We start from the raw sequence: 25,577 nt of genomic DNA, 5'->3' as shown, positions 1-25,577 counted from the left end.
TTATATTTAAACAGTCCTTTTAGTTTTTATTCCTTGCTTAAAATTTACTGGACTATGATTTACTAGTTATGTTTTAACTTTGAAATCTCTTATTCTGCTGGAATTGCCCTGGCAAACTCAGTTTTTGGGATTACTTTTTAGAAACAATCAGAAATCAGATACCTGTCCTGGGACTGGCAGTCTCTCTGATCTGTTTCTCCACTCCTGTTACCCCAGTTCCATAATTAGTATTTCAGCGTACTTAAAAGGATCTTGTAGTATTGATATCAGGACTCTAATAGTTTGGGATTGCCTGCCTTGGTCTAACTGCATAATTTGCTCAGAAATCCGTTTTCTAGTAGCAACTCCTGTTCTATTGAGAGGGGACAGGTGGAGCTACTCCCCACTTTTTCCCCCCTTTGAAGTCCCTGAAAGACTTGGGGTGCCTCTCTTAGGATGGGCAGCAGGACTGTGGTTGAGTTAAATGCACACATGACCACAGACCTAACTCACAGTGAATCGTCCATCTCAAACTGGATTCTCTGGCTGAGATGCTCCCCAACTGCAGAGGACCTGCTATTTCTGCAGCAAGGAGGCCTGTTTGTCTCCCTAAATGAGGAATGCTGTTTTTATGCTAATAACTCTGGGGTTATCAAGGAGAGACTTGTCCTTGCCATAAGTCCTTGCATTTTCTAGTTTTAGTTTAATTTGCTTTACATAGGGTTGACCAAAATTATGGTGCTAAGACCTTCTAGAGGAAGGTAATTCAAAGATACTGCTATATTTTAAATAGAGAATTGTTCCTTACATTGTTGACTGTTTATAAGACTTAGAAAAGACTACTTGGAGAGGTTGGGAGTGCATCTTTTGGAATGTTACAGATTTATATTTATATTTAAAATCTTGTCCTGCTAACATCTTCACTGTCCAAAAAATGGTATAGAAGGTATATACACTGCCATCTAGTAAGATTTTATTGCAGGCTTTAAGAGTACACAGTTCTCAGTATCAAGAAGACTGTTAAGCTTAGGGGAAAAAAAAGCTTTTACTTAAATACATTTTTCCTGCAGATAAAAAAGTGTGGGCAACTCAATAATTTGTATCGATGGTTTGAACAGACTAATAACATAAATACTAGCTCAAAGAAACCCCAGATACTGATTCTATAACTTTAAAAATTGACATATGTACCTTCTAAAGTATGTTCATCAAGAGAAAGCATATAGTATTTTCTAAAGGATTGTATGCTTTGATGATACTAGTATACTTCTTTGGTTCAATCCAACAGAGATTTTACCTAATACCCTAACAATCATGCTAAGTGCAGATGATGCATTCATGTGTCAACAGCCAAACACAGATCAGTTACTTCTGAAGATGCACAGGACATTTTCCAGGAAAATGACACCAAGTGTTAATGGAAGGTATAGGAATACAAGCTTCCCAGAGCAAATGAATGCCTCAGGAATCAAAGAAATATTAAAGGTATATGTTTCTTACTTTTCTAGGAGAGCCTGTTCTGTGAGTCACCTTTGAGTCAGTACTGGCTATAATAAACTTTATCCCCATTATTCTATATCTAGGACAGTAGCCTGAGACTAAATGAATTGGGGTGTAAAGAGTGAGAAAGAGAGAAAACAATTTAGCAAAACACTTTTCTAGAGGTGAATAGATCCATTTTAGGTAGTGTATATGATACATTTTATGTTGTTTAACTAACAAAAGTCACAAGATAATAATGGTGTTTTTCAACAAAACATAGGGGGTGAGGTCTATAGGAAAAGTTGCATGACTGGTGAGTTTTAAAGAAAGTAGTATTTGAGGCTGTTTGTAGCATTTGGATGTTAATTTAGCTGGTTCTATTCCAACAATGGGGATGCAGCAGAATGACCTAGAGATCACACCTGGCTCAGTCATTGGAGAACAAAAACATTATCCCATTTTTTGGGAGGAATAAGTAAATTAAAATATACATGTTAAAAAGTATTTTTAAAAAAATTTGCTACTAAAATATGTTTCTTTATGAGGCTGGAGGTTTTATTGAAAAGAATGAGTTGGTGAAAAACTCTATAGGATAGCAGCAAGCCTGCTGACCACCAAGCACTGGCAGCAGTTTCCTGGAAGCAGGAAGAACACGGGTGGTTTGAATTCGCAGTGGCATTGTCCTTGAGTCTCTTGCCCTTAGAATTTTCTCCAGGTAGGAGCACTAAATCAGATTCCATCTTGACTGTGAATCACCCTGGGCAATTCTTCCTCAATGTCTTATCTGGAAGCTTCCTTCTCTTCTACCTTCCACCTGCTTTGAGATGTAGTGAGCTGAATAGTCCCCAGTTTGGGCACGCCAGATGGAATCGATAACTTGATGCAAGTGACTTACCCTTTTACACTATTGCTACTTGAGAAATCTTCAGATCTCATTTTCTCTATGAAAAAGATGGTGGAGAGCAAGAAAATATTTCCTGTTTCACAAGTTCTGGGTAGAAAAGTACCATTTGGAAACCTCGAGTTGCATATCTTTTTTTCTTTTCTTCAGTGTTTTCCTTTCCCCACCAAACAAAAAAAAATCCTAAATGAGATTCCCAAATTTTAGTTTTGTCCTTATTCTCTTTCCCCAAGCTCTTTCTTCAAACATGTTCAACATTAATAAGCAGTGCAGTTACTCTGCTCTCCAACTTGGGAGTTGTTCCAATTAATTTCTAGCTTATAAGTACATTCATATTTAAGACTGTTCTTTCTTTGTGTTTTTAAGGGCATGTCCCTTGTGGTAAACTGAAATATTAATAAAAAAAAAAGTAATTCAGAAAACATTCCAGCAAAGCAGTCAGTCATCTGCAGGTTAGAAAGCAAAATGGGCTTTCAGTCAGCAAACAGGTAACACTTGATAGTTCCAGTGAGAATGATCATCCCTCACTTATTCCTTGCTTGTTCACCTTTCAGGAATCTAGAAATTGAATTTAGAGTGTCCAAAGATGCATATAGGGAAATGCTTGACATGGGAAGACCACTGTGCCGCCAACTGAAAGAATTTGACGTCATTCCATTCTACTCCATCAATGAGAACTAGATAAAGAAAGAAACAAGAACTCAGGTTTTCCAAAGCATAAGTCAAACCAAATTCCCTGCTCTGATAAACTTCTAATGTTTATATGCCTGGCCCATATCATTCTAACGTTGTAATAATAAGATTTTTTTTTAAGTGTTCCATTTATGTTTCATTATCTGTTATTCCAGGTTAGCCATCAATGAAGAAGGACTCTGAGGGTTATATAATACAGATTAAAAAATGAGAAGACAATATTTTTTTGGGTTGTTTTTGGAAAGAAAGACATTTTGTTAATTTTCCAGCTTAACTGTCTTCCCAGGATTTACATTAAGTACTGTTATCATTCTGGGAGCATTTAAAATAATCCCAAATTAACTGATTTGCTAGGATTTTTCAGAAGGAATATATAAGGATAGTAAGAATGCTTACAATTGGGGGCAGCTAGTTGGTGTAGTGGATAGAGCACCAGCCCTGAAGTCAGGAGGACCTGGGTTCAAATCTGACCTCAGATACTTTAATACTTCCTAGCTAGGTGACCCTGGGTAAATCATTTAATCCCAAATGCCTCAGACAAAAAAACAACAAACCAAAAACTTACAATTGAAAAGTATGTTAGGAACTTAAGAATGTTCTAGATTAGAAACACAGGAGTTTGTGCAAGTTCTTTTTTAGAAAATAATTCAGCACTTACCCCGTAGCATGTTCTGCTGATGCTTTGCAGTACAAATCAACCTACTAATTCCTTCAATACATTGACTCTTAGACTCAATTTCCTTGTCCTTTGTTTTCTTAGGCAAAAACATTACTGGGGGGGAAAAAAAGCAAATTTTATCTTGTACATCAATTAAATATTTAAATTCTGATGTTTAAATCTGTACATAAGAGACTGTAGGTAGGTTTTGAGAAGAAAGTTACATTCTTTTTCATTATTAAGAAATGAAATCATAGCAATGGAGGATGCAGAGTTGGCAGCCTGAAAAAAAACAAAATGACACCTAATATTCAAAATTATTTAACTGGGAGTAGAAAATGAAATTGTGCCCATTTATATTAGGTATTTATATAGTACAATTCATTCTTCTTATGGTCAGGCAAAAAGCTGTTTTGGATGGCCTAGTTTTTCTCTTCAAACAATTGTCTATGTTCTAGACACATCTTTTCTTTTGCCTGATATTTTCTCCTCCCAGCCCTGTGCCTTTTTTAACTCTCTGTATCTGAATCTACTATGCCTAGAAGTCTCTAGGCTAGAAACAAAAGTTTGTTAGATATTTATATATCTATATATCCCACAAAGGGGGGAAGCAAATTTAAGACTCATCTAATAAAATACCAGAATTGGCCTGATATAATTGAACCCAGAAGTTTCCATTCAGTGAGCACTGTGAATTGCCTTTTCTCGCTACACCCTAAAGATCACAAAACCTGGCAATACCCTTGGTTATATCCATTCCCTTCTATTCCTTGTCTTGCTTTCATAGTCCACTTCCCACTTAATAGTCTGACTATATAACTTAGTCATTCACCTATAAATATTTTTGTACATCCTTTGTTATAGTTTGTTTTCCTTAGAACTAATTCTTCACTTAATCTACCCTTCTAATTTCATTTTCTTCCTTTTCCCTCTATTCTCTTATTTCCCTATTGGGTGGGTTGTATTTTTATACAAGTATGTATGCCTATTCTTCCCTTCTTTGACCAGTCAGATGAGAGTTAGGTTCAAGTGTCAACTGATTCTCATTCCCTCCTTCTTGTTGGTATTATATATCTACTTACACACCCAGATTATGGGAAATAATTTCCCCTTAACCTTCTTTTCCTCTCCCCAATCCCTATTATACCTTTTCCTCTCTCTTTCCATTCTTTTCAAGACATAAAGGAAAAGGGAACAAGAATTTATAAGGATCCCTATTATGTACCAGGTATCATGCTAAAAGCCCTTCAAAAAAATCTCATTTGATCTTCACAACGACTTTGTGAGTTAAGTTATTCTAATTTTACATTTGAGGAAACTGAGGTAAATTGAGTATTTGCCCAGTATCACACAACTAATAAGTATCTGAGACCAGGTTTGAACTCAGTTCTCTCTGACTCCAGGATCAACTTTCTATCCACTAAACTCTTTATACCTAATAGAATTACTCCCAGACTTTTTTTTTTTTTTAAGATTCCCTCTTGACCCTTGGTTAGGATTGAGAGGAAACATAAACTTCATATCTCCATATTAGAATCAATTTATCCTTGATTAGTTCTTTTTTTTATATTTCTCTTAATTCCTGTGCTTGAATCTTAAGTACCCTATTTCATTAAAGGTCTGTTTTTTCCCTTGTAGAATTATATTCAAATATGCTATCAGTTATTACTGCCTATGTTTCTTGTTTTCTGAAATACTGCATTCTAGGCTCTCTGCTGCTTTAGGTAGAGGTTGCTAAGTTGCCTGTGGCTTCTTGGTACTTTAATTCTTTCTGGATATCTGCAATATTTTTTCTTTGATGGGTTTTGCCTAGCATGTTCCTGGAGGTTTTTGAGTTTTATTTTATTTTATTTTTTAAAGTAGGTGACTAGTATATTTTTTCTCTTTCTATTCTGCCCTCTAGTTCTAAGATATCTGGCTAGTTTTTTTTTTTTTTTCTTTTTAATGATTTCTTGGTATTTATACATCTATCTAAATTTTTTTCTTTGAGTCATGGATTAATTTAGGTAGTCCAATGATTCTCCTTTTTTTCCCCTTCTATTCTTTACATTGTCTTCTTTTTTAAAAAATAGCCTTTTGATTTTGTTTTTATATTTTTTTTGTCTCATGGAGTTGTTGGCTTCTTTCCTGTCTATTCCAGTTTTCAAAGAGTTTGTTACTTGGGTAAGATTTTATACCTCCTAAACCATGCTGCTAATTACCTTTCCAATTTTTTTCTCCCACAGCTCTTCTATGAGCCTCCACTGCCCATTTTTTCTTCTAGCACTTACTTCACTGACAAAATCTTTTTAAACTCAAAATAAAAAAAAAAAATAAAAAAAAATTTCATCTGTTCTAGGATTCTAGGTGAATTTGTAGTCATAATATTTGGAGTTGTTTTCTTTCAGGTTTGCCTTCAATTTCTCAGTCACTATAATACTTTTTTGTAGTAGGATTTTTTTTGTTTCATCACTCTTTTGGCATATTTTTTGACTTTGGATTTGATATTAAGGTATGGCTCGGTGTGGTTCTGAAGGCAAGATGTGGACTGAATTGAAAATAAGTTCAGAAAGCCACAGAATCCCACTTATACATAAAATCCTTCTATAATAGTTCTAACAAACTGTCATATAAGCTTTGCTAGAACTCTAGAAGGTGAACCCCCCTCTCTCCTAAGGTAGGCTGTTCCATTTTTGAATAACTCTAGATGTTAGGACATTTTTCTTTATCTCAAGCCTAAATTTTTTCTTTTGATTCATTGCTCTTAGTTCTGTTTCTCAGCACTAAGAACAAGCCAAATCCCTTTTCAGGAAGACAGTACTTCTAATACTTGAAGACTACTCTCTTATTCTAAGTCTCTTCTTTTTTAGTCTAAACAGCTCCAATTTCTAGAAACCATTCTTATATGGCATGAACTCAAGGAATTTCCTTATTTTGGTTATCTTCCTGTAGATGTGCTCCAGCTTTTCAATGATGTTCCTAAAAATGTTACCAAGATTTAAACATGATAAATTTGCTACTATTAAATTTCATTTTATTTGATATAACACAAATACCTAGTTTTTTAAGATCCTTTTAGGTCCTGATTTTCTCATTCAGTGTGTTGGCTATCCCTTGTAACTTTGCAATAAGTAAAATTTTATACACATGCTTTCATTTAGTTGTTAGCAAAAACCTAAATCATACAATCTAAAACACCGATAGATTCCTTTTAGAAATCCATCGGGGAAATCTAATATTAAGCCATTTTCATGACTGCTCTTTGAGGCTGATTATTCATCAGTTCCAAATACTCACAAGTATAGTAGAATAGACTTGGTTAAATTCTTTTTAAAAACCTAATTTTGATATTCACTTGATTTACCAGGATAATATCCTTGACAAAGGAAAAGAGGTTATTTTGATATAATTTGTTTTTGATGATAACCATCATCAAAGTTTAACTCATTTAATCATTTCTTTCTAGTACAAAGATAATTTTATGTGGCCAAAAAATCAAGAACAACATGATATGGGACAGTTCTCCCTTTTCTTTGTCATTTGTTATTATAATTCTATCTACTCTGTGTAATTCTCTTCCTTCTTTGACATGTCTGTCTGTCTCTATATGCACGTAGCTAAAAAAGTGTTCCCCTCCCTTTTTTTTTTAACTCTTCTTCAACAGCTTGAGTATACGCCAAGATTTAGCTTTCTCTAACACTATTAGAGAATTGTTTTACAAAACAATGTCATATTTTGTTATATATCCTTTGTTTATGTGCCTATCTTATCTATTTTAAAAAATCCTAGTTGATTAATTTCTTGTATACCTACATTGGTCTTTTTAAGAACCCACCCTTCCTTTCTTTCTTTCTTTTTTCCTGAATTGTTTCTTCATGTCTTTACAACTTCATTCTTAAATGCCCTTCACTAATACTCCTAAACTGATGACCTTGTAGAACTTCAGTTCATAGAACCCTAACTAGCCTTCTTTTGAATTTTTTGACACTTGTCTCAAAAATAAGGAAATTATGAATTATTCTGATTTTGGTGAAGAAATTCAGAAATTCAGTAAGGATAATTGAAATTTCTCATTATTTTGGGGTCCCAAAATACATGTTCTGAATTTACAAAGACTTGATTCAATCTTGGGGGCTTTTAATAAACTATTCTTTTTGACTTATTTTGTTTTCGTCCAAGGTTTTCCCATGGAGTTTCAGAACATAGCTCAGATTTTATTTGCCACAGATCAACTCTTGTGGAAACACTAAGTTCCTACTATTGGAAAAAAAAAAGTATTTTTCATTTCACCTCATAGGCAATACAAAACAAAAAAGGCACAAAAATCCATTAATTTTTGATTTAAATTTCATTTAAACCCAATATTCCATTGAGACCCGCCTGCACTCCAGGGATCCAGGTCTTTAATCTTTCAACATCACCCTACCCCATACATCCCAAATTTGAACCCTCTTAAAAGAAAAAGGAACTTACAATTGTTAAGGAGTCCCCTTCTCTTGGGATCTGCACCATATTAATAATTATTGTAGGAGAAGACAAAGTCTAAGTTTTGTTACTGCAGCTACAGGGACACATGATCAATTCTTGGTTTAGCAACTCTACTATTTCTCCATCCCCCTAAGACAGCAAGGTTCATGAACTTCTACTACTTGACTCTGCAAATATCCTATATCACAGATGATATTTTTGGGATTAAAGTAAATGTTTCTGGGGCAATTGCAAAAACACTTTGGCCTGAGTGTGTTGCAAAAGTCAGGTTTTAGCTCAACTAGGCACTTATGTGTGCTTCAGGTTTTTGATTTGTCTTTATTCCACACTTCTGGGTAGATCTGGAACAAAGAGATGACTCTGCTCCATAATAGCCTAAGCTACTGAAGTTATCCTGGCATTAAGCTTAATCATTTTATGGGGATATTGGTACCTATCAAGGAGACATAAAATTCTTTATATATAATCAAAATCTAAAAAGTCCAAAAGTCCCTCATCACTTTAACCTCATCAGATTGATCATGTTTTCCTGATCAATTTCATATACATGACATTATGACATGAGTGTCTTGAAATCAATTTTCTGAACTCTTCATTTCAACATCTTTCTACCTAGATGGTTTGCAGTATATTCTTGATGACAATACTGCTTTCCTTAGCTGACAGTATCTTAATATCCTTCTTTTTTTTTTAACCTATTCTTCAGTTCTTGACAGAATTAGAATATTCTAGAGCCCTAAAAGTAGTCCAAAACTTTCAACTGATAAACATTTCTGTTACACATTTCTACTTGTCTTCCCCTTTTATAAGAATCCTCTTGATTATTTTCTATCACCTTAGGCTTTTCAGTTAGTATGATGGGCAACAATGTATTGCCTATTACCCTGCTTCAGCTCTCTCCCTGATTTACCCTAAAATTTGGGAGTTCTTCATTTTTCCTAAAGATTTGTATATTGTTGATGAACTACCATCAGTTCTGGAGAGCTAAAAGGTCCAGAATGTAATTCCTCTCAGTTCAACATTTATTATTTAATGGATGATTTTGTTCAAAGTAAGATGTAATATCTCATTACTATTTTAGCTGGTTTTGCTTAATTGTTTTCTAAGGAAATTTTCTAAGAGGACTCTTTAAGATGATATGCACTGGGAAATTTAAAAAAAAGCATCAATAATACATTTAAAAATGAAAAGCATGATTCTCTACATCAGAGTAATGTGCTAAGACAGCTCAGATACAAAGGTAAAAAAAAGTTGGCATGTGGGAAAATCATATAATTAAATATAATACAAAACAATACCTGGTACAAAGTATGATATGAAGGAAGAAAGGTTAATATCAACTGTGGAAAATTAGAGAAGGGTTCCTGGAAGAGGAATAAATATGTGATGAAAAGAATAGCAACATATTGAGGGGAAAACTGAGGGAACAATATAAGTTAAGTAATAAGGTTAGGAAAGAATAGGGTACACTTATGCAATATCAAGAAGTCCAGTTTGGCTGCAGTGTAATATATGTGAAGGAAGAAGTATGAGAAAGACCTATATTAAACTGTATTCCTGATGAGGCTTGAATCCTAGACAAAGACTATAGAGCACAAAGACTAAATGAAAATTTCTAAGCAATGACCAGATTTACATAAATAATGTAAATTTGGTAGTGGAATAAAGAATGGTCTATAGAGTATAGAAAATGGAAGGAAAAAAACTTATTAAGAGGCTATCACAATATCCCAGATAAATGGTAAAGAGGGTCTATATTAAAATGACAAAGGGAGGAAAAGATATGAGAGATATTTTAGGCCAAGGATCAACAGGGTTTAGCAAACAATGCAGACAGCTTGTAAGGTTTTCAAAAAAGCTTCTCTCATAGTAAGGATATGAGGTAGGTAAGATAAGAAATGAAAAAAAGGGAAAAGTAAAAAAGAACTGTGGTTTTTAACATGAGAGACAAAGTCAAGAGAAAATGAATTAGAGGAAAAAATAATGAGTTCAGTCTGGTACATTCATTCATTCAAGTAATATTTATTTAGCACCTAATATGTGCTAGATGCTGAGGATACAAAGATAAAACAAGGACAATTCCTAATCATATACACCCACCCATCCCCATCCCCACATAGATTAAAATAGATTTTTGTGACACCTGTCAATTTGTCAGTCACTGCAGTAAGCATTTCATAAATATTACCTCATTTAATCTTCATAATAATTTGTAAGACAGATGCTATTATTAATCTTATTTTAAAAATGAGGAAACTGAGGATTGGAACCATTAAGTTACTTGTCCAGGGTCACACATCTACTAAGTGTTTGAGGTGGGATTTGAATTAAGGTCTTCCTGACTCCAGACTTAGTGCTCTATTTACATTTCAAGGAAATTATGGTATAGTGATCATACTGAATTTGAAGTAGTTAAAAAAAGATTTGGTAGAAATGTGAATCTGGAGCTTAGAACAGAAGTTGGAATTTGGGGATATGGATTGAGAAGTCAGTTATAGAGAGATGGTTGTTGAAATAATGAAATTATGAACTCCTTGTGAAGGACTTTTTTTATTTTTGGCCTTTTTTTGTAGTGTTTAGTACAGTGCCTGGTACATTAGAGGCACTTAAGTAGTTATTGAACTTAAGAGAAGAAAAGAAGACAGAGGAGAGAGAAAAAAAAAGAGGGGCAAGAGATCTTTTTTGGAAATCCTCTTTGCTAAATGTCATGAAGAGGACAAGAAACCAATGAAAAAGACAGAGGAGTTAATAGAGAAAAAGACATTACAGAGTATCTGAAGGAATTGTGGCAAATAGTATCAAAAGCTGTAAAGGATGAAGATGAAGATTAAGGATTTAACAATGAGGAGGAGTGGTACACCAGTGGAAGCAGAAGTCAGATTACAAGGAAAGAGAGACCAAGAATTGGAAATATGGCAAAACTGAGTTTAGACACCTTTTAAAAGAAGTCCAGTAATGGAGAGAAGATGATATGTTAGTTGGTTAGGAAGAAGGGTCAAAGGAAGACAGTCTGAGGCAATAGGGTTGGAAAAGATGAGTGATAATGCTGAGAATTTTGGGGAAGAGGAGAGTTGAGAGACATTCTCTTGCACAGTCTAATGATTTCAGCAAAGTGAGTGGTTACTTTTCCAAGTATGACGAGTGGGGAGTTATGACAGGAATATAAGGAGAGATCATAATATAATGGGAACACCTTTATGGAAAATGAAGAATAGAGACAATCAAAATAGAACGGAATGGATGTAGGCAGAGATCAACAATGTCCCATGTCTTAAGACAGACCCACATCTTGCCAAGGGTGAATAAGGTTCACCCAAGTTCATGTTTCCCTTCTTACCTTTTTTGTTTTTCTCCTTTGTTACAACAGTCATGGACATGGTTGGAGTGACTATTGTCTCACCACTGCTAGGAAGCCTGCTAACTTGGAGAGACCGGAAAGTGCATTTCAGTGTGTTTTTGGCAGTGGAAGGATCTTTCTTTTCTGTGTCCTTCTTTTTTTCCATGGGCTGAGTAGCAATCCAGTAATCTACTTGCAGTCCCATTAATTCAACACCAGTACTCTGACTAGAAAACAGAAGGCGGAAAAAGAGCTAGTTACTTTATCATATTGTATGTTCTTTTCTAACTTCTTAATAGGTGCCCAAATATCACTAGAAAATAATTTAAAGTTTTTCAAGCTTTATAAACTAATCAACATAATCTATTTGAACAATATCTTAAGACATTTTCATACTTAAAAATATGTATAATACTATGATTTAAAATTTATTTGTTAGACACTATTGATTACAATTATTTGTCTTAAGAATATATAAATGTATACATACCCTAGTTATTTTCTCTTATTTTACTTTTTTTTGGACACACATTCTTTAATTGCTTATCATAAAATTATGGTTTTATCCCATTAGATAATAAGCATACCATTTATATATAGTTAATTTTTCCAAGCTGAGTCTTGGTTAGAGTTCATAGGTTTTCTTTTTTATTAATTCATCCCTCCCTCATTCCACCTCTCCCCCACCAATGAGCAAATTAAAAACAAAACAAAACAAAATAAAAAACTGAAAAATAAAGTCCTCAATACATTGCTAAATAATTCTCACATTGATCACATTCAGAAATATATGTTTTGTTCAGGATTTTAAATTCATTACCTCTTTGTCATAAGATAAGGAAGTGGTTTATTTTATCTTCAGCATATTGGGATTTGTTTATATCATTGCATTATATAGCTCATTGATCAAAATTCTAAAGTTACTCAAAATTGCTTTTATAATGTATTTTTTATATAAACTGTTCTCTAAGTTCTCACTTTGCATCAGCTGAAGTTCCTCTGAAACTGTTCATTATTTTTCATGGCACAATAATATTACATTCTATTTAATATAGCCATTAGCCATTAAAATATCCCCTTTATCTCCAGACTTTGGTTATAACAAAAAAGCCATTACAAATATAATTGTACATATCAATTCTTTTTTTTTTATTTCTTTGGGGTATCTATCTATAATAACTCCAAATTATTTTGCAGAATGATTGGACCAAAGAATAAATCCATCATCAATGTATCTGTTTTCTTATAGTCTCTGCAATATGTTATTTTTCTTGTTTTTTTCATCTTTGTCAATCTAATATGCATGAGATAAAGCCTCAAGAGTTGCTTTAATTTGCATTTCTCCAATTACAGGTGATATCAAAATTTCTTTCATAGGGTTGTTGTTTGCTTGGGTTTCTTCCTAAGAAAACTGCCTATATTTTTTCAGATAATAAAATCAAAGCTATCTATAGTTATGAAAAAATACTCTAAATCATTACTGATAAAGGAAATACAAATTAAAATGATTCTGGCACATTATCTCATACCAATTGGATAATATGACAGAAAAGGAAAACTACAAATCTTGGAGGGGATGTGGGAAACACTTGACTGTACATTGTTGATGGAGTTACAACTCCACTCTGGAGAGCAATTTACAATAATGCCCAAAACACTATAAAATCCTTTGATTCAGCAACTATTAGATCTGTATCCCAAGGAACTTTAAAGGACTTATGTAAACTGATACAAAATGAAATAAGCAGAATCAAGAGATCATTGTATATGGTAACAGCAATGTTTGCACAATGATCTGTGAATGACTTTTTAGATATTCTCAGTGATCCAAGATAGTTCCATAGAACTCATGATGAAAAATATTATCCACTTCCAGAAATAGATATTGGATTATTTAAGTATTTTTGTTTGTTAATCTGGGTATTCTCATTTTTAAAAATATTCATTGATTTCCTCCAACTTATTTTTGTTAGCATATCCTAAGGTAATTTCTGATAATTTCCTTTACTTCCTTTTCAGATGCTTCTTTTTGATGTGATACAATTTGATTTTCCTCTCTTAAAAACAAGATTACTAAATTTTTTAATTAAAAATTTTTTTTTAAAAAACAGCGCCTATATTTTTGAATTTTCACAATTTCTACTTTATTATTTAGCTGGACATTTTTTTATTAAGTTTTAGTTGGCTGCCTAATTCATTAATTTGTTCTCTCCCTTTTATTGATAAAAGTATTTACAGATAGAAAATTTCCCCTCAGAACAGCATTAGTTGTAATTAATAAGTTTTGGTATGATGTTTTTGTTTTCTTTGCTGAAATTTTTCTATTGTTTTTCTAACTTGCTACTTTATCTACCAGTTTTTTTTTTTTTGTTTTAGAATTATGCTACTTAGTCTCTAATTACAATTTATTTTAAATTTCCTTCATTGAACATATTTTTGACATTATGATCAGCAAATAATTTGCTTAGTAGGACTGTTTTTCAACACTTTTTGCTATGTTGCCCTACATATGTAAATTTCCTTTCTAGTATGTAATTATCAAGTATCTATCCTTTCTTATCTTCTAAAGTTATATTCAGGTCCTTTTACTTGTTTAACTTTTAGTTAGATTTGTCTAAGTTTGAAATTGCCACTCAATTTTACTGTTTTACTATTTATTTTTCTCCAATTAAATTATTAGGTGCTATGTTAATGGGCTGCATTTATTTGATATTGATAATGATTTGTTATCTATGGTGCCCTTAAACATAAAGCTTCCTGGTTTATCTTTTTATTTTATCTATCTTTAAGAGAGGCTGAACTGATATTATGATTGCTACTACTGCTTTTTCTTTAGTTCAGATAAAGCATAATAGATTTTTGTCCCCTTTATAGTAACTTTATAAATATTCTTGTTTCAAGTATTTTTCTAGAAATCTATTTCTGAATTCTGTTACTAATCCATTTTATTATCCTTTTTAGTGGATATTTTCCCATTTTCATTCAGTTGTGACTGTTAATTGTGTATTTTCCTCCATTTATCCTCTTGTACTTTTTTTTCTTTGATACCTGTTTACAAATAAGGTGGTAGAAAAAAAAGAGTGATCTAAGGGAAAATCTGTTTTTCCCCTGTTGCAGCTTTTTCTTCTCTTCTTATTCTGCCTCTTAACACAGGCTTTCAGTCTTTTTTTCCTTTTAATTTCTACTTCATGTTCTTCAATCTAACATATTTTGGTTTTGACTAGATCCTTACCTATCTTACCCTTCCTGTTAAACCTCTATCTCCCTCTTCATTCCTCATTTCTCCTTTTGAGTTTAATGAAATCGTTGTGTAAAATTGTGTTCAATCTTCCTTTATTGGATTAATATGAAATTGAGGTTCTTAGGTGCCGCTTGCTCCTTCTCTTCCAGACTTTCCTGTGGACTATGCACTTATTTTATGAATCTCCATTATGTAAAAGTGTTTTGCACTTTTTATCTTCCTCCCTTCTGTCTAGTCCCCCATCCTTCCCATTCTGTCTTCTCCTAAAACCTTTGCATCAGAACAAAACCACTCATTATTTATTATTTAACCATTTTCTATAACTTCTAAAGATTGCAGAAGACTTTTTTTAGTCCCCTATTAATATGGAATCAAGCAATGACTATATAGTCTTTTCTAATGAAACAAATATGTCTACCTCTCAATGTTTCTCTTGCCACCTACATTTGCATTTAAAAAATTCTCCTCAGTTCTGGCCTTTTCATCTGGAATGTTTTAAAATCTTTTATTCCAAGAAAGGCCCATTTCTGCTCCCTGTAGGATTATATTTAGTTTTGTCAGAAAGGCAAAACTTGTTTGTAAACTTTTCTCTTGAATTTTGAAATATTCTATTTTTTGCTTTTACCGACAGTAAACAATCTTCGATGATCCTTTGCATGGCTCCTTGGTATTTTGATTCCTTCTTTTGGGGTGCTGGTAATATTTTTTGTTTGATTTAGTAACTCTGGATTTTGGGTGTGGTGTTCCTGGAATTAAATTTTTTTCATTTTGGGTGATCAGAAGATTTTACTTTCACATAGTTTCCTAACTTTAAAGTGAAAATAATTCTGGACAGTTTTTCTTAATAATTTCTTGAAATTATATTATCGGTAATCTTATTTTCCTCCCTGATCATGATTTTCACATAGTACATTAACTTTGACTCAGAAAATAGATCAAGAAGAATCTAAAAATCATTTTGAATATATTTCTTAGAGTTTTAAAAATTTTGGTTTTCTTTTAATTAATAAGTGTAAATTTTAGGGCCCTATTCTTGAGGTTTTCTACCATCTATTCTGTGGCTTAAAATTTTTTTTCATTCCTCTCCAGCTTTTCTATTATATTCCTGTGGTTAAGACATTTATTTTCCTCCAAGGGACTTGTGGGTTTGCTGTCCTCCTCAAACCAAGGTATTTTCTCATGGTATTTGAGTTTGAGCATCCTCCTCCATTTTGATAATTAAGCTGCTTGGGGGGGAGGGGCAGGGAAGAGGTCTGTCCTTGGTTTAAGCTTCCCAATTAAAAAAGAAACGCCTGCTTAGTCCCAAATATAGTGGTTCACACTAGAGCCTTCTTTCAAGTGACTAGAACTGCTATGATCCTGGGATTGCATCTTATCATAAGACTTCTCAACCTCTGCTTGGGGTTATTTCTCTCTGTGGCTGGGGTCAGGGGTTATTTCAGTGCTGGGTGCTTGCTACAGCCTTCAGGGCGGCCTTGAGTTTTGTTTAAAGGCTCTCTCCTCACTCTCCCCATTTTCTCATTCCATAATGACTTGTTATTTCTCTAATTAGGATCCTACATTCTAAGGGCACTTGGCAGTATTAATTTGGTCAGAGAATGCTGTACTGGATCCTGCTGGGAATTTGAGGAAGGGTTGGGTTGGGTGTGGGATAAGTTAAGCTTGGGAACTTCCTGGCTCAGGCAGAGAATGAAATGCTAGATTCACCCACAATACTTCAAAGCAGTTTTTCTAGATTCAACTTCTGCAGCTATACTCTTAGGTAGGTTAGGCTTGGGGGATACCCACAGCAGAGTTCAGACAAGGTTGTTAGACTCACTCAAAGTCATCAGGGTGGCTACTTATGTCCTGTTTTCTGCATTCAATATACCTCAGCTGTTTATCTTAAGATCTCTGCAGAACTATAAGTGTTCTTCTTTGGAATACTGGGTTGGCTGGAAGACATTAGAGGTGAGTCTTTCTATGATTTATCAAAGTGACACATGTCTAAGCCCCAAGAGAGTATAGGTAGGAATATCTGGGGTACTCTTCTTTCTAGCATGTTGTCAGCTTCCCACCCCAATAATATAGCTCATAAGCACCAGTTTGCTATGGTTATGAGGAGAGTAAAACTGTGCTTGATCTGAGTCAGCCCTGTAAAATTATGTAAAATCACCAACAAAATGTCTCCTTTGATCAACAAACCCAAATGGTCTTGCATCCTCTGGAGCAAGATAAGCTTTCTTGGAGGAAGTCTCAACCCCTGGCAAGATTTCACATCCAATGGAGACTTCTCTTAGACTCATGCATAAAATGGGTCTTCAGAAAATGACTCTTTGCAGATCACTTCTCTCTTGAGAATGATATGCCCCCTCCAAGAGAATCACTTTTGGTGTTTCTTTAACAATAAAGCTTTTTTTTTTTTTTTTTTACCATAGCCTTGGGTTTAGCGAAATTCCCATTCCTGCCTAACCTCTTCTCTGATACCCTCAGCCCTCATCATTTGGTGGCCCTTCCATGAGGTTTTCATCTACAAGGGTCTTTCTGACTGAGGTAAGCCTGCCATACCACCCTTCTGTAGCAGGGGACAGCTTGACTTCCCCAGGGCACACACATGATGCTGTCTGGAGCCTTGCGCTTGTGCAGATTTGTGTCTCTGAGGATGCTTGGACAGATAAACTTCTGCAGGGTGACAAATAGCCCTCTTACTGAGAAGAGCTTTTGTCACATCTTTCTGTCTCTCTGGGGACACCTAGAGCAGACGAGAGCTATAGAAATAGGGACAAATTCGGCTTGAGAGATTTAAAATCGAAAAAGTTCATCTATTTTTGCAATACTGTCTGACCACAATGTAAGTTAGACAACCAGGAGGCATGGCCCATTAATGGCTCAATGAATTTCACTACTATTAGGGAACTGGACTTTGCAGGAGCCAGAGTAGATGGACTGAGGTTCCCTATGTTCAGGCCTTCATAGGTTTATCTCAGGATCCTAAATTTAGATTAAATTGCAGGATGTTGCTAGATAAGTTCACTGCGGGGGAACTGGAGATAGATACTGATTCCCTGAATGACCCCCTCTTTTCCACTCCTTTGGGGGTGCAAGGAACGTCTGCCCCCCACTGTGGCCCTCAGCAAGACACTTCCTAATTGCCTCCAAAAGCTGCCCTCTTATCAGAAAGAGAACCTCGGATCCCAGGCTGTCCAATTCCCCTCTTCCCCAGAGTCGGACTCTGGGACTACCCCACTCCTTAGTCCTTCTCAGAGGAGAAGCTGTGCTTCCTTCCCATCCACTCCCTCCCTCCTCCTCTGAGGCCACCCTGCCCCCAAGCCTCTATCCTTCTCTTACTTCTCCCCACGAGCCTGATTCAGCTACAGTTGCTGCTCAGGACCCTGATTTGGCTACCTCCTCTAAACTCTGCTCCTTGAGGAAAGTGGCTGACCCTGGCGGGGACGGGGGAACTCAGAGTGCAGATGTTCTTCTCCATGTTGGATCTTTCCCATATTAAGGAGAAGTTGGGCAGATACTCTGAAGATCCCACCAAGTATATTGAGGGATTTAAAGCCATTACCCTCCAATACTATCTGTTCTGGGGAGATATTAATATCATTATCTCCTCTTGTTGTACCATAGGGGAGAAAAGAAGGATCTGGGATCTGTCCCAGAAGTTTGGGGATGACATGGCTGCTTCTTCCCCTGTAGATATCAAACAGGGGCCATTGCCGTGTCTGTCTCAGAACCCGGGTGGAATTATCAGGAGGGGAGCAGGAACAGAGAAAAGAGGAATCATCTCCTAACTTGCCTCATTGAGGGTATGAAAAAGGGGATTAAAAAGCAGGTGAATTACTATAAGCTTAGAGAGATTACCCAAGCAGCTAAGGAAAACCCTGCCCTCTTTCAGGGTTGCCTTGTAGAGGGCCATGAGGAAATATACTAACTTGGACCCCCGTTCTTCAGAAGGGACCACTGTCTTTGGCATGCATTTTATCAATCAGTCTTCCCCAGATATAAGATGGAAACTACAGAAATTGGCTCTAGGACCCCAGACTCTCATAACTCAGTTACTGGAAGTTGCCTTTGGGGTATTCAATAATAGGGACTGAGAGGAGGATCAGAAGGCCAGAGCAAAGAACAAAGAGCAGGCCCAGATTCTCCCTGCCGCTATTTCCAAGGAGCCCCAGAGCTTGTGCTTTTGGTGCAAAAGGCACTGGACACTGGGCAAGGAATTGCCCTCTGAAAAGTTAGCCTCCAGGCCCTTGCCCTAGATGCAAACGGGAAGGACACTGGAAGAGCAACTGCCTAGGGAAGGGGAGGGCTATGGCCCCCATTCTTGCCCTATGGGCATCTCAAGACCTGGACTGAGGGCCTGGGTTTGGTTATGGCTTCCCTTACTCCATCACCATCACAGAACCCAGGGTCACTTTGGACATAGCAGGTAAGCCCATCTCATTTCTCTTTGATATGGGGCCTCTCTTTCTGTTCTGCTCGTGCATTTGGGTTCTGCTCGTCCCTCCCCCCATATGGTGATGGGAATTGACAGGAGATACTGAAACTGCTTGGAAGCCTCCCCCTGCCTTGTCAGTTTAGGGACCTATTGTTTCTACATTCATTTTTAATTATTGCTTCCTGTCCCACCCCGTTAATGGGGAGAGACTTGATGGTGAAGCTGGGAGCCCAATTCTCTCTGCTCAAACCTCCAAATAATCTCTTTGTGCTCCTTTCTAGACCCTCGCATATTTCCTATGAAATCTGGGAGGACATAGACTCTTCTGTGTGGGATCAGGGCATCCCTGGAAGAGCCATGCATGCCACTCCAGCTCTCATTAAGCTTTGGGATCCTAGTGTTTTTCCTCATAGGCGCCATTATCCAATTATTCCTGGGAATATATGATGGTTTTCTACCTAGGACCTTAAAGATGCCGTTTTCTGCATACCTCTGCATAAGGTTTCTCGATTGCATTTGAATGGGCTAAGCCAGGGGAACTCCCCCACCAGTTAACCTGGACTGTTCTGCCTCAAGGCTTTCGGGATAGTCCACACCTGTTTGGGCAAGCATTAGCTAAAGATCTGAGAGACCTTGAGCTGCCTGGCAGCAGCCTTATCCAATATGTGGATGATATTTTGCTCTGCAGCTCCACCAGGGAGGAGTTTCTAATAGCAGCCACAAAGACCCTAAATTTTCTAGCCTTGAGAGGCTACAGGGTCTCCCTACCAACGGCCCACATAGCCTGCCAGTCTGTCAAATATTTGGGCCACAATCTCACCCCTTCTCTTGCTCTCTGAGGAGAGGAAACAAGCTATTTTAAGCCTCCCAGACCTTGCCTTAAAGAAGCAGCTGCAAAGCTTTTTAGGCATGGTCGGCTTCTGAAGGATCTGGATTCCCAATTTTGGGGTTATTGCCAAACCCCATTATGATTCTATTCTAGGTTCCGATAACCTTCCTCTTGAATGGGGACCTGATCAGGCCAAGGCTTTTAAAACCCTGAAAGCCAAACTGACTTCTGCCCTGCCCTGGCCCTCCCTGACTTACAGAAACCTTTCACCCTGTATGTGGATGAGAGGCATGGGTAGGCATTGGGAGTCCTTACTCAGCCTCTAGGACCTGATCTCGGATCTGTGGCTTTTTTCTCAAAGAAGCTGTACTCAGTTTCCCTAGGAAGGCCTTCCTGTCTCAGAGTAGTGGCTGCCACAGCCCTGTTAACTGAGGAAGCTTCCAGACTGACCTTGGGTCAGCCATTAGAGGTTTAATCCCCCACAGAATCCAAAGCATTCTAGAAGCCAAAGGTCATCAGTGGCTCTCGAGTGGGAAGCTTACTAAGTACCAAGTCCTCCTGCTAGATACCCCTGACCTGACTCTCCGAATGTGTGATAGACTTTAAATCCTGCCACTCTTCTCCTTGATGTCTCTCAATCAGGAGAGATTGTCCACAATTGCGAGGAAGTTATAGATTCTGTCTACTCCAGCAGATCTAACTTAAGGGACACTCCCTTTGAGAACCCAGATGGGGAGTGGTTCACAGATGGATCTAGCTTTCTTGAGAATGGGAAGAGAAAAGCAGGTTATTTAGTGGTATCTCTTCATACCACCCTTGAGGCTAAACCTCCTGGGACTTCTACTCAGAAAGCTGAGCTCATAGCTCTAATCCAGTTTAGAACTGGGGAAGGGGATGAGAGTCAACATCTACACTGACTCCAAATATGCTTTTCATATTTTGCGAGCTCACAGAGCTATTTGGAAAGAGGCTTGTTGACAGCAAAAAACTCTCCCATTAAACATGTGGGAGAAATTCTGCATCTATTGCAAGCTGTCCATGAACTTAGAGAGGTCTTTGGTCAGATTCTGTAAAGAGCACCAGAAGAGAGATTTACTTCAAGCTAAAGAGAACAGGCTGGCAGATTCAGCTGCTAAAGCTGCTGCCCTTTCACCATTGACTATGGCACTTTTAATTCCCCAGCTGCCTGAGTCTTTTGTTCCTTCCTATAACCCACAGGAAAAGGGTCTTGCAGAGGAAAGGGGGTTGGTCGGTTTCTCCCTCTGGTTGGTTTCAAATGCCCTCAGACCACCTCTTAATCCCAAAGGTAAGTCAGTGGAAACTGATCTCTGGTCTCCATCAGGCCATGCTCTCCTTTCCCTGGTGAAACACATTTTCATTGGCCACAAGCTGGGAGAAACCATCAGACAGGTCTGCCAGGCCTACCCAGTCTGTGCCCAGGTGAGCCCTGAGGGAGCTGTTAAGCCCCCACCTCTCCTGAAGCCAATCCAGAGGAGAGGCACACACCCTGGTGAGGATTGGCAACTAGACTTCAGGCATATGCCCCTTGTAGAGGTTTCAAGCTGCTTCTGGTGTTTGTTGACACATTCACTAACTAGGTAGAAGCTTTTCCTTCTAGGATTGAGAAGGCTAAAGAAGAATCTTAAGTGCTTGCTGAAAGAGATCACACTGCATTTTGGCTTGCCCAGCGCTTTACAGAGCAATAACGGGCTGGCCTTCATTTCTAAAAATGAACTCAAGAGGTAGCCAAGGCACTTAACATTTCTTATCTCCACTCTGCCTGGTGTCCTCAAGCCTCTAGGAAGATGGAGAAAATGAACCAGACACTTAAGAGAGTCCTTACTAAACTCTGCCTAAAGACTTGAGAGGACTGGATAAAGAATCTGTCATTGGGACTACCCAGAGTCAGAGTTGCCCCTGGGGAGATAATTAAACTGAGCCCCTTTGAACTCTTTTATTTGGCCCCTGCATTTTCAGATTGCTTGTGAGATTTATTTCTTCTAAACTTCCAGCTGCAAACTTTCAACTTCTCTTGCAACCTGGCGATCATGAAACAACTGATGGGCAAACTCAACATCCACTGGATGCTACAGCTGCTGTTTTCAGATCTTGTTTCTCTCCTTCAAGCACAACCCCCCATTAAGGGAAGGTCTATGACTATTTTCAGCGGGAAGTAGTTATAGAAGACCTGAGACCTTCTATCCTTTTCCCAAAAGAATTTGTGCTTATTGCTTGAGGGGAGAGATGATGAGAGTAAAACTGCTTGATCTGAGTCAGCCCTGTAAAATTATGTAAAATCACCAACAAAATGTCTCCTTTGATGTATAAACCCAAATGCTCTTGCATCCTCTGGAGCAAGATAAGCTTTCTTGGAGGAAGTCACAACCCCTGGCAAGATTTCACATCCCATGGAAACTTCTCTTAGACTCATGCATAAAATGGGTCTTCAGAAAATGACTCTTTGCAGATCATTTCTCTCTTGAGAATGATATGCCCTCCAAGAGAATCCCTTTTGGTGTTTCTTTAACAATAAAGTTTTTTTTTTTTTTTTTTTTTTTTTTTTTTTTTTTTTTTTTTACCATAGCGAAATCCCTTTGCCTGAACTCAAGCCTTGGACAGCTGAACTTCACCTATTCCTGCCTAATCTCTTCTTTGGTACCCTCAGCCCTCGTCAGTTACATATTTCCCAAATACTACTTCTATATAACATCTACAATTTTAAATAAGGTGGCTAATATACTATTAATAGAGCTATGAAAAGATCTCATTAATTCAGAATTAGATCTTTCAAACCAGAGATTCCCCTGAAAGGAAGTTAAAGTTAAATTCAGAAAGATTCTGATGTGATTTGAGTGGTTTCAATTCCTAGTAGTCAAGAGGTTAGTAGCAATAAGAGAGTTGTTAAGAATCCCCTTTAAATCGGCCACAGGTTTAGAGTGAAAGAATTCACTCATTCCTGAATTATTAGTTGCAAAATTTAAGTTTATTATTGGATAGAAATCTGTTCCTGGTAGGAAATGGAGTTTTGGCACTGAGAATGCTTTCTTAATGGCAGAATGGTCCTGACAAATTGCTTAGTCCATCTGCAAAGACCTTGGTTGAGGGAGGCTGTTATATTGGGTATTGGGGGTTGGGACAGCCAAGATTCCCAGGCTTAGATTCTTGTCAGCTTTCCTATTGGAATTAACGTTTCAAAGGGGTGCTTTTTGACCAGGATTTCTAATTGAATCTGGCATCCTGGAAAGATAACTTGTCTGGGGAGGATATACCTTCCCCAGGAGGGGCTAAGAATCTGAAAGGGATCACAGATCAAAAGGAAATATAGTTTCTTAAAGGGACCATAATTTAGTAAAGGAAACAGTTCCCTCCTGCTTCAGTCCTATATGGACTAAACTATTTATAACAATACTTTCTGTAGTATCACATCATAGGTGCTCATCAAGTATGGAATAGCTAAACAAATTATGGTACAGAAATGTTATGGAATATTAATAGTTTATTATTATGCCTTAATAAACAATGAATATGAAGAATACAAAGAATCATGAGAAGACCTAATTGATCTGATATTGGGTGAAATAAGCAAAACCTGGAAAACCATATATATGACAACAATGAAAAGAAAGAAAATCAAATAAGAATTGAAAAAAAAATGCATTTCCTCCCTTCATTGTGGAAGTAGATTGTAGATTTGTAATACTGCATATACTATCAAATTTGGTTGATGAGTTGAGTAACTTTTTTAGTTGGTTTTGTTTAACTGCTTCTTTTTCCTTCTTTCTTTTTTATTCTTAGGAAATATTCTTATTTATTCTTTATGTCTTTCTGGGAATGGAAATGTGAAAGATATATTTGAAAATTAAAATACTGTAAAAATGAAAGCTATCAATATTTTTTAACATGCAGAAAAAATGTGACATTTCTTTTACAAATCACTGCCACAAAATCATTAAATTGCTGATTTTTGCAAAAAGCTGGCAAATGCTCCAATGAAGATCAAATTCAGATTTAAAATCTGGAGACATTAAACTTAAAGCAAAAATGTTCATTCAACTGACACTTGTGTGAAATTTCTTAACACAATTTCTCCTCTAAGTCCTCCAATGAGTTTGCCAGAGGGGGTCCACACAATGTGCCAGGAATATTCAATTTCTCTAGGTGGTATGAAGAAACACCCATATTGTTTATTGATTACCTTCACTCTCATATAACTATGCCATCTTTTTAAAAAATTGTTCATACATTTCTTTGATGCTATCCTTTGCTCTAGTTTTCCTTCATAATTTCTTATTTGTAGGCAAGGCAATACAAGACAAGAAATACTTATTAAATGCTTACAAAGGCAGGCAAAACAACAAGTCCTAGAATATGTGTGTGTGTGTGTGTGTGTGTGTGTGTGTGTGTGTGTAAGAGAAAGAGAGAGAGTACAGAGTGGGGGGGGGGCAGAGTGAAGGTATCTAGGAGGGACAAAGTGCTGAAGTTTAATAAAGATTGGCCAACTTGGGCCCCCTTTCAATTGAGGCTCTAGGAACATTTCTGGAGAGCATGTTAAAGTTAAAAAAGTCAGAAGGCACATCTGTATTTGTTATCTTGTTGCTACTCATACCTCTGTACTTCTCCATTACCTTCTGGATTATGTTTATATTTCCAATTCTTCAGAGGCTGTAGCATTCCATGACTCGTACCAATATACTATAATTTTATTTTAAAAATCTTTTATGAACTTGATCAACAAACTAATCAAGTAAACTTAAAAGCTATTTATATTCAAGTAGTTAAACAAATAATAACAGATAAAAATCTGTAACAATTTATGTTACTCCCTCTATGTTCTCTCAAAAAAATTTTTGGTGTCCATTTATCTTAATATATTCATGTACTATTTTGTTGGTTTTTTCATAAAATCAACTCTTGGTTTTATTTATTAATTCAATAGTTTTTTTTTAATTTTCAATTTTATTAATTTCTCCTTTTCATTTTATAATTTCAAGTTTAGTATTTGATTGGGTTTTTAATTTGCTCTTTTTCTAGCTTTTTAAGTTATAAGCCCAATTCATTGATCTTCTCTTTCTGTAAGTATTCAAGTAAGCCTCTAAAGATATAAAATTTCCACTTATTACCGCTTTGGCTGCATCCCTCTGTATTCTGCCTCTCTGCCTGTGCTGGATTCCTGCTGCCCAATCAAGACAAACCTTTTCTGGTGATCTTCCAAATTATCTTCCGCTGGTAATTTGTTGCACTTCCAATATTTGTGGATTCTACCAGTCAAGCACTATTTCAGAGGCTGAATTTGGTAATCAGTAGTGAGGGTAGAAGGGAAGCTTAGAATGAAGCGTGTGTCCTCTCCGCCATCTTGGCCAATATATTCATGTACTGAAGCAGCATTGTGTACTGCATAACAAGCTGGTCTTGGAGTTGGGAAAAATCTGGATTCAGGCTAGCTAATTTCTGGCCTTGTGATCCTAAGCAAAGTCATTTAACCCCTTTGGGCTTCAGGCAACTCTCTAAGACTACATTACAGAACAATTATGGATCTGGTCTGGTGGACAGTTTCTTTCTGGGAAAGT

The 25,577-nt window shown here is 36.6% G+C and overlaps 1 protein-coding gene across 8 annotated transcripts in view; it reads right to left on the bottom strand.

The window, feature by feature from the left end:
- Positions 1-690: 690 nt before the first annotated feature.
- The window catches only part of PACS2 (phosphofurin acidic cluster sorting protein 2), a 364,749-nt gene continuing 339,862 nt past the window's right edge, over positions 691-25,577 (bottom strand). For 4 of the 8 annotated variants that reach the window (XM_031952881.1, XM_031952884.1, XM_031952882.1 and 1 more), the window contains 3 exons: positions 11,518-11,744; positions 3,714-3,827; positions 692-3,039 (listed from right to left, as the gene is read on the bottom strand). In XM_031952881.1, the coding sequence (XP_031808741.1) occupies positions 2,921-3,039; positions 3,714-3,827; positions 11,518-11,744 (460 nt within the window). In that variant the 3' untranslated portion in view covers positions 692-2,920. Of the gene's footprint in view, positions 3,040-3,713; positions 3,828-11,517; positions 11,745-25,577 lie in introns of all 8 variants that reach the window. The other 4 variants (XM_031952883.1, XM_031952888.1, XM_031952887.1 and 1 more) reach the window with 2 other exon arrangements.

Source organism: Sarcophilus harrisii, chromosome 2 (genome assembly GCF_902635505.1).
Source record: "Sarcophilus harrisii chromosome 2, mSarHar1.11, whole genome shotgun sequence".
NCBI lineage: Eukaryota > Metazoa > Chordata > Mammalia > Dasyuromorphia > Dasyuridae > Sarcophilus > Sarcophilus harrisii.
Note: the sequence above shows the minus strand (reverse complement) of the source record. Positions and strands in the feature narration are given on the sequence as shown.